Consider the following 9,437-nt stretch of genomic DNA (forward strand, 5'->3'; position numbering starts at 1 on the left):
GAGGAGGGGGGGGCAACACAAAAGGGAACAAAGATGGCTGACAAAGAAGCCCCCCCCCCCTCCTCCCCTCCTCTAACTCCCGCTCTCACCCAACTTTAACTCCACTTCCTCTTTTTTTTCTCGGAGAGGAGGAGGAGGGTTATCGCCGGAGCGACCCCGCAATTAATGGCGTGCCAATCACGCGGCGGTTTGACTGACGGCCTCTTGGCGTCGGCGGAGTGGAGGAACTTCACCTTCCAGACCTCTCTCTCCCGGCTTTGCACACGGCTCACTCCCTTCTTCCCTTCCTCCCCCCTCCCTCACCCCACGCCGCGAGGCGTTCGGGCGGAGTCAGCGCTTTTTTTAAGTCCACCTTCAAACTGTGAAGTGGGACGCGGAGGAGACTCTCTGTTTCAGCATGTGTTGTTGCCACGGCTGGTTAGGCACCATTTTGGGACAAAAAAAAGCCTCCCTTCCTCTCCTTTTCTCTCTCTCCCTCCCTCTCCCTCTCTCCCTCCATCCCTGAGAGACAAAGACAGACAGAGACCCACCAGGGATCGTCCTCCCTCCTCGCCGCCTGCCCAAGCTCAGATAAAGACACAGACGCTTCCCCCGAGAGAGAGAGAGAGAGAGAGAGAGAGAGAGAGAGAGAGAGAGAGAGAGGAGGGGTGAGGTGAAAAAGGCCAGATGGGGAGGAAGAGGAGGAGGAGGAGGAGGAGGAGGTGAAGAGCTGGCGGGAGAGTGACAGATGCGTGGAGAAAGTTGGCGGAGGAGAGGAAGAGGGCAAAGGGACAGTGAGCGACATGAAGAGCGAGTCAGAGGGATTCTGGGTAACGCGCCGCAACGCCACAGGATGCTGCGTGTGTGTGTGTGTGTGTGTGTGTGTGTGTGTGTGTGTGTGTGTGTGTGTGTGTGTGTGAGGGGGAAAGTAAGTGGGACGTCAGTGTGCGACCGTAACGCTGAGCTAATTAAATCACTACGGGACAGAGATGGATGGCCCAACACACACTCACACACACACTCACACACACACACACTCACACACACACACACACACACACACACACACACACTCTCTCTAGTTCCCTCGAGATCTCCTCCCCCTCCCTCCCCCCCCGCTGTGTCGGGTTGTGATGTGCATCGTTTACCTCCATAATCATCTGCCTCTCTCTCTCTCTCTCTCTCTCTCTCTCTCTCTCTCTCTCTTTCTCTTTCTCTCTCTCTCTCTCTCTCTCTCTCTCTCTCTCTCTCTCTCTCTCTCTCTCTCTCTCTCTCTCTCTAGGTAAGCCAGTGATGATTATCACAGAGTACATGGAAAACGGATCGCTGGATGCATTCCTGAGGGTCAGTCATGCGTTACTGTCAGCACACGCGTGTGTGTGTCTCTGTGTGTGTCTCTGTCAGTGTGTGTGTGTGTGTGTGGATCCCATCTTATCTCCGTCATGTCTCCCCCCCCAAACGAACAAGCGTTCGTTCACAAACATCCGCCCCGTAATCTCCATCCCCTCCTCCATCGACTTAACCGCTCTCTTAGAGGCTTGCCGCGGGTTTGATTCCAGGGTTCACCGCCGTGGGGAAACACATGATTGTGTCAGGATAACAACTTGTTGCACAATAGAAGCATTCAATCGTGAATTAAAGGGGAACACACACATATTGGGGCTTTTTTTAAACTATATTCAAGGAAAATGAGCACTAACTATTGTAGAATACACTAATGAACACTGAGTTAGTCTAATATAAGTGTACAACAGTAGCCTCTATTTCCTTACAGCGACTATTACAGTGTCGTATTTGTGTTATAAAGCATTTATTACCACTGAGACTCGTTTATGCCTCAACACTGTGACAGAAAAATCACATTTCCACGGCGGCGAATGTGGAATATTTGCTGTTAAGATGTAAAACCGCCGTTTTTTTTTTAAACGTTGTCCTCTCCTCCGTCGGCTCCTCGCAGAAGAACGACGGGCGCTTCACGGTGATCCAGCTGGTCGGCATCCTGCGCGGCATCGCCTCGGGCATGAAGTACCTGTCGGACATGAGCTACGTGCACCGCGACCTGGCGGCGCGCAACATCCTGGTCAACAGCAACCTGGTGTGCAAAGTGTCCGACTTCGGCATGTCCAGAGTGCTGGAGGACGACCCCGAGGCGGCCTACACCACCAGGGTGAGTGTGTGTGAGTGTGTGTGTGAGTGTGTGTCTCAGCCAGCCATGGAAAAGTCATGGAAATGTGTTTTAAGTCATGGAAAAGTTGTTGGATTTTAGTTTAAAGTCATGGAAAAGTCACAAAAATGTGTTTAAAATCATGGAAAAGTTATTGGAAATTGGTTAAAGCCATGCAAAAGTAAAGGGAATAAGAAAATGTGTTAAAACAAAACATGGAAAAATCATAGAAATTAGTTTAAAGCCATGGAAAAGTTATTGAAATGTGTCTAAAGTCATGGAAAAGTCATGAAAATGTGTTTAAAAATCATAGAAAAGTTATTGGAATATGGGTAAAGCCATGCAAAAGTAATGTGAATAACAAAATGTGTTAAAAAAAAAAAACATGGATAAATCATAGAAATTAGTTTAAAGCCATGGAAAAGTTATGGAAATGTGTTTAAAGTCATGAAAAAAATCATAGAAATGTGTTTTAAGTCATGGAAAAGTCATTGGAAATTAGTTTAAAGCCATGGAAAAGTTATGGAAATTTGTTTTAAGTCTTGGAGAAGTTATTGGAATTTGGTTAAAGTCATGGAAAAGTTATGAAAATGTGTTAAAATACATGGAATAATCATAGAATTGTGTTTTAAGTCATGGGAAATTAGTTTAAAACCATAAGAAAGTCATGGAAATGTGTTTAAAATCATAGAAAAGTTATTGTAATTTGGTCAAAGCCATGCAGAAGTAAAGGGAATAAAAAAATGTGTTTTAAAAAAAAGGATAAATCCTAGAAACGTGTTTAAAAGTCGTGTGAATCCATCGGTCACCGTGTGAGTCGTGTTAATGGTCCCGCCTCCCCGCCGGCTGCAGGGAGGGAAGATCCCGATCCGCTGGACGGCGCCGGAGGCCATCGCCTACAGGAAGTTCACCTCGGCCAGCGACGTGTGGAGCTACGGCGTGGTCATGTGGGAGGTGATGTCGTACGGCGAGCGGCCGTACTGGGACATGAGCAACCAGGACGTGAGTCTCCGGCACGAACGCTGACGATGACAAACCAGGAAGGTGACGGGGTTTTTTTTTTGTTCTGGTGACTTGACGGCGTCCGTCTCCCGCCTCCTCCAGGTGATCAAGGCCATCGACGAGGGCTACCGGCTGCCTCCGCCCATGGACTGCCCCGTGGCGCTCCACCAGCTCATGCTGGACTGCTGGCAGCGCGAGCGCGCCGACCGGCCCAAGTTCGGCCAGATCGTCAACATGCTGGACAAGCTGATCCGCAACCCCAACACGCTGAAGAGGACCGGGGGCGAGACCGCCGCCAGGTGAGACGAGAGGGAGGAGGGGGAGGTGGAGGGGGGGGGAGACGCTGGAGGAGACACGGGACTACTTTCCACTGAAGAAATAGTCCCGAAAAAAAAAAGCTCTAAAGCTCAAAGTCCTGAGACGTTGAAGTGAAGCTCAGAGCGGCAGCTCACGATGATGCTGTGCTGAGCAGCTGAAGTGCACGAAACACACAGATGCAGCCTATTTACAACACAACACACACACACACACACACACACACTCCTATCCTCTCGCCAGTGTGTTTACATTCTCCATTAAGCATCATCCAGCAGCAGCGTGGCCTCTGAGCGGCACAAACAGCCTCTATCCCCCGTTAATGGATTTCTTTGCAAACAAGCTCTTTATTGGTGCCGCACACTCAGGAATGTGGGCGCTCCAACGGGGGAGGAGGGGCGAGGAGGAGGGAGGAGGAGGGAGGAAGGGGGAGGAGGGGGGAGAATTACGATGTTACGGCGAGTTTAAAAAGAAAGTTGACCCGTCGCTCTGGAGCGGCTCAACGTGTTAAGAAGGACCTGCAGCGCCTTTACAGACCCGACACGCTGGGATGCTTTGAGTTTGGGTGTGCGTGTGCGTGCGTGTGTGTGTGTGTGTGTGTGTGTGTGTGTGTGTGCACATGGCTCTTGCACACTCGTCTGCGGTGAGGGGGTGGAGTCCTCGTGGAGTAATTAGCAGGACTCCAACCTATAAATGCAGCTTTTACAGTTCCGAGAGGGAAAGGGGAAAGTAGAGTGTGTGTGTGTGTGTGTGTGTGTGTGTGTGTGTGTGTGTGTGTGTGTGTGTGTGTGTGTGTGTGTGTGTGTGTGTGTGTGTAGCGCGTGTGTGTGTCCATCCTCATGCATAATCTTTTCCACCTAAGTACAGATGACTTATTAAAGAGGCTGACATCCTGTTCTCACACTTCTCCTCAATATCCATTTTTTTCTTCGAACGATAAAGAGAAACGAGGCGAGTGTGTGTGTGTGTGCGTGTGTGTGTGTGAGTCAGTGGAGCGGGACTCAAACCCCCGGGTAAACGTTTCATGGCCGCCGCCAGAGACGCTTGACAAAAGGAGAAAAGAAAAAAGAGAAGTGCATAAAGATGGGAGGACGCTTCTGCTGATTTATCTGTAGAATAAGGACGAGCTAACAGTCACGCTACGTAGGAACCAATGTGTGGCTTGGCTCTGTTTCCAGTGGGACCCATGAGACACGCGGCAGAGCTAACGCTATGGCGTCACGCCCCCGTGACGCTACAGGAAGCGAGGCTACTTGTCACGAATCAGCGTTTTTTTCCCCCCCAAATGGATCATTACCTTTAGAGTCAAAAGCACTTTTTTACTTGCTAATGCTAATGCTAATTCAAACCCGGACGAGAAACCTCAAGGTCACGACCTTAACGCTCCGCTTTCCTCTCCTCCGCCAGGCCCAGCACCACCCTGCTGGAGCCCGGCAGCCCCGAGGCATGCTCGGCCGCCGGCACGGTGGAGGACTGGCTGCAGGCCATCGGCATGGAGCGCTACAGCGACAACTTCACCGCCGCCGGCTACACCACGCCGGAGGCCGTGGTGCACATGACGCAGGAGTGAGTACAGAGGGGAGGGGGGAGGACAAGGGGGAGGGAGGGGGGAGGACAAAGATGGAGGCGCACGAGGGAATCCTCTTCATCATACTGAAAAGAGTTTGGCTCCAGAGTTTAACCGTAGTTTAAGTTATTCCAGCACTGAAGTAAGAATCAAGAGAACATTTTACTTTTTGTAAGAATGACTTCAAAATAAATGCAATAATAAGATAAATCGCATTAGTCCCCACAGCGGAGACATTTACATATGTAATACTAATAATAATACATTTTATTCGCACAGCGCTCAAAAAAAAAAGGTACTCAAAAGGCACTTAAGAGGAAAAATAAAAGCAATAACAACACAAACAAGGGAAGTTAATTCACTCTGAGAACACGCAGTCGGGGATATTTGAAAGGCACAGAGTAGAAACACCTTCTGTATTTTTGGGAAACACATTTAAGGTCGGTGAGAAGACCATATGTGTAGGTTTAAAGAGTTAAAAAAGACATATCCAGGAGCCGGTTAGCTTAGCTTAGCATAAATAAAATGCTGGCCTGGCTCTCTGGTATAATAATCCGCCCTGCAACGTGTCAAAATTTGACAAAAAAACAAACATGTTATATCTCATTTTGTTGAATCAAAAAAAAATAGAGGTCAGACATGAAGCTATTATTATACCAGAGCCAGGCCAGCGTTTTTTTTAAGCTACATGCTAGCCGGCGGCTCTAGCGGCCATTAGCTAAATGTAGCTTCATGTCCGATGTCGCGCCTCACTCTTTATCTTAATTAAACAAAATGTGATTGAAATTTTAAAATGTTGCAGGGCGGATCATTATATCGGAGCCAGCGGTTTTTGAAGCTACATGCTAGCCGGCGGCTCAAGCGCCCGTTAGCTAGCTGTAGCGTCATGTTCCGGGATGGGATACGTCAAGAGACATACATGTGTACCTCCCCCCCAAAATATCAAACTATTAATATACTCCGATGTGCAACATCCTTTGCAAAAATGTGATGCATGTTGCTCGGCCTCCGTCACTGGGTTGCTGGGTTGCTGGGTTGCTGGGTTGCCGGGTTGCTGGGCGGGAATTCCTTCTACGGCCAGTTTCCACCAGACAGCTGTGAAACGCATCATGTGTATCAGGCCTCATGTGTGTTTGTTATGGTTGTCCAGCGTCCTGAAAGGTCTCTCTCACCCCTCCCCCCCCCTCCTCCACCCTCCTCCTCCCTCCTCCACCCTCCTCCCTTTCCTCCCTCCTCTCCAGGGACATGGCTCGCATCGGCATCACCTTGGCGCCGCACCAGAACAAGATCCTGACCAGCGTCCAGGGAATGCTGTCCCAAATGCAACAGATGCAAGGCAGAATGGTTCCCGTCTGAGAGATTCAAAAACCCACGAGAGAGAGAGAGAGAGAGAGAGAGAGAGAGAGAGAGAGAGAGAGAGAGAGAGAGAGAGAGAGAAAAACTAAAAAAAGGAAAAAAGGGAAGCAACGCGACTTCGTTTCTTTTGTGGAAAAAAAAAAACTAAAAAAAAAGATCAAATATGAATTTAAAAAAAGAAGAGACAAATAAACTATGGAGAAGTAGTTTACCTCATCCATGCACTTTAAAATTGGATTTTAATAAGATGTTGATGAAGAAGGAAAAAAAAGTGGTAAAAATTGCACTTTTTTTTTTTTTTTTTAACGAATCAGACGCCTGCTTTTGTTTGTTTTGTTGTTGTTGTTTTTGGAGAGCGGGACGCTTCTTCCTGCAACATTTACGGACGGAGAGGACGAACGTGACGGCTGCAAAAGAACTTCCTGAAATCTGGAGTGCCTTCAATGGTCTGGATGGAAAAGCAAGGGAGGAGGAGGAGGAGGAGGAGGAGGAGGGATCTTACCTTTCTTGTGTTGTTTCTGGAACTTTTCATCCTGGAATAATCCGCGGAGCAGATTTTTTTTTTTTCGTGGATCTCCTTTGACTGTTTATTGTACATGGACATGTTTCTGTGGGACTTCGCGGTGGCGGCCATTGTTCTCCCTCTCAGCCGGATCCGTTTCGATATCTCGCTGGCAACAATGGAGGACTCTGAAGGGGGCGGGGCTTAGCCGGAGCAGCTTTTTTTTTGTGTGTTTCCTGCTCTGTTCTCGGCCTTGTGTGTGTGTTTCTCTCCCAGGAACGCTGTATTTCTTTCGTTGCCCTCAGGACGTTGCTAAGAATGTCTTTTATCTTCCAGAGGAGCGTTCTCTGCTCCCCTGTCTTCCCCAGAAGAAGCTAAACCTCAGATAAACACACAATTTGGATTCTTCCATCCTCCCCCCCCCTCGTATCACCTCCACCGCGACACTGCAGGACTCACGACTCACCGCTATCCATGGACGGATGTCTGGACTTTAGGATTTTGGAACTTTTTCCTAATTGGACGCGAGAATGAAGGAATGTATCGGCGTTTTTTTTTGTTTTTTTTAATCCATATGGGATGCAGAATGAATCAGAATCATCATCGTCGTCACCTTCATCATCTCAGACGGGCAGAAAACACTCGGAGGAGGACGCTCACGCCGCCGTCAAGGTGAGGATCGACGCCGTTTCTTGGTTTAGAAACCGCCGTTTATTATTGCACGTATCAGCGATGTCTCGCCACAGAGCGCCTAAAAGATTCATTAGCCCCGCCCCCCTCCTCTTCCTCCCCCCCTCCCCCCTTTCAGCTACTGAAACGCTGTTAATTAAGCGGCGGGCCGCGGCACCTCGAGCAGATCAATAGCTGCAGGTCTGTGATCAGTCTGATGCTGCTGGCATGTTAATGAGGAGAATTAATCAGCCGCCGACTCCCAATCAGCCGGACAGAGAGCCCACTGGAGAGGAGGAAGAGGAGGAGGAAGAGTCTTCCTCGCTCTCGTTTCTCGGGCGTCGCTATCTTCCGTTAGTAAAAAGGAGTAAAAGATCATAATTACTCGCTCGGGTGTTTGGCTCCAGACCTCACACACACTACGTGATTGATTTGATTCAGGCGGCAGCATTGATTTATTTGTTTTTTGTTTAATACACCTGCAGTCACGGTTTAATTAGGTTCTGTTAATCTGGCTGAAACAAAGCAGCTGCAACGCATCACAAGTATGTGTTTTATTGATTTAATTTGTAGGTCCTTTTGTAATCTATCATTTGTGATGGTTTTGAAAAAAAAAGCACAATTAATCTGCTTCATCTGACTTTTTTTTCTTGCCTAATTGTTCTAAAATGTGTGTGATTGTGTAAAATGTATATTTATACATTTCACAGAGTGACGGTCGTGTCACTAAATAGCTGATCGACCGTCCCGAAGCCAAACAGGATCAATAACCGTCACATACGGGGAAGAAAAGCATAAAAAACGTCACATTTCAGAAACCCAAAAAGGACGATTAATCGATTTATATAAATAATTATTATATAATGTTCTCTAATTAAATAATTCATGAACAGTTTCAGCTCTACTGGTGAGTTGTGTTTACATTAAACTTAAAGAGATTCATCATATTTTAGATGAAGCAACAAATAAAAGCAGTTTTTCAGAATAAAAGCGTTTATTTTTTATACAAAAAGGTGCAAAAAAATGTCTAGAGACGTTCCTGCTGTTGGCAGAAGGGAGCGTTGTGCGAGTGTTTATCTCACACACGCTCGCTAAATGTCTATTGGTGAGCATACGTGTGTGTGTGTGTGTGTGTGTGTGTGTGTGTGTGTGTGTGCTTCAATGTGTGCCAATAAGTCAAGGGCACGTTTCACATATTATGTACACACAGCAGCATGTGGCGCGCACAAGTGAGTACGTCGTTGCCGCAAAATCCATATTTTCCCCCCTGTGTGCGAGTAAGTGTGTGTGTGTCTGTGTGTGTGTGTGTGTGTGTGTGTCTCTGGTGCTCGGGCTTCTTGGCATCAAACTTTGTTTAGCGGATGAGTCGAATGTTCCATCGGGGTCGGGACTGGATGCCAGGCCGAAACTGTTTATATTCAAAACCACCGTGACTGATGCAACCCCTCTCTTTCTCTCTCTCTTTCTCTTTCTCTTTCTCTCTCTCTTTCTCTTTCTCTCTCTCTTTCTCTTTTTCTCTTTCTCTTTCTCCCCAGCTGCCGCTCTCCATCACAAACAGGATCCCCCGCTCATGGCTTTCGCCGCGACCAGAATTCTTCCTCTTTGTCTTCCTCATCCCGCTCTTCCCTCCGACTCCCTCGCTTCTACTCCCCCCCCCCCCCCCCCCACGACCCCCCGGCCGACACCTGAGGACGACAACAACAACGACAACAACGACAACAATCCCGTCCTGCGAGCGTCCGGGACGCCGCGAACGACGACAACTTTTTGACAAACCGCGCTCTCGTGGCCGGCCCGGCAAAAAACGTGCTGGAAATACTATGAATGAAAAACTAAAAGAGACGATAAGAAGAATGTAATATAATCGCTCCAGCGGATGATGT

The 9,437-nt window shown here is 48.1% G+C and overlaps 1 protein-coding gene across 2 annotated transcripts in view; it reads left to right on the forward strand.

Annotated features, from left to right (window-relative positions):
* Nucleotides 1–7,454, forward strand: part of epha4l (eph receptor A4, like) — a 28,488-nt gene extending 21,034 nt beyond the window's left edge. For both annotated transcript variants that reach the window (XM_068585691.1, XM_068585692.1), the window contains exons 9-14: nt 1,262–1,323; nt 1,937–2,146; nt 2,996–3,145; nt 3,248–3,444; nt 4,868–5,026; nt 6,269–7,454. In XM_068585691.1, the coding sequence (XP_068441792.1) occupies nt 1,262–1,323; nt 1,937–2,146; nt 2,996–3,145; nt 3,248–3,444; nt 4,868–5,026; nt 6,269–6,383 (893 nt within the window). In that variant the 3' untranslated portion in view covers nt 6,384–7,454. The remainder of the gene's footprint in view (nt 1–1,261; nt 1,324–1,936; nt 2,147–2,995; nt 3,146–3,247; nt 3,445–4,867; nt 5,027–6,268) is intronic.
* Nucleotides 7,455–9,437: the final 1,983 nt, after the last annotated feature.

The sequence above is a fragment of the Clinocottus analis genome, unplaced genomic scaffold (assembly GCF_023055335.1).
Source record: "Clinocottus analis isolate CAN_PGR_092001 unplaced genomic scaffold, fCliAna1.0.p SCAF_2, whole genome shotgun sequence".
Classification (NCBI taxonomy): domain Eukaryota; kingdom Metazoa; phylum Chordata; class Actinopteri; order Perciformes; family Cottidae; genus Clinocottus; species Clinocottus analis.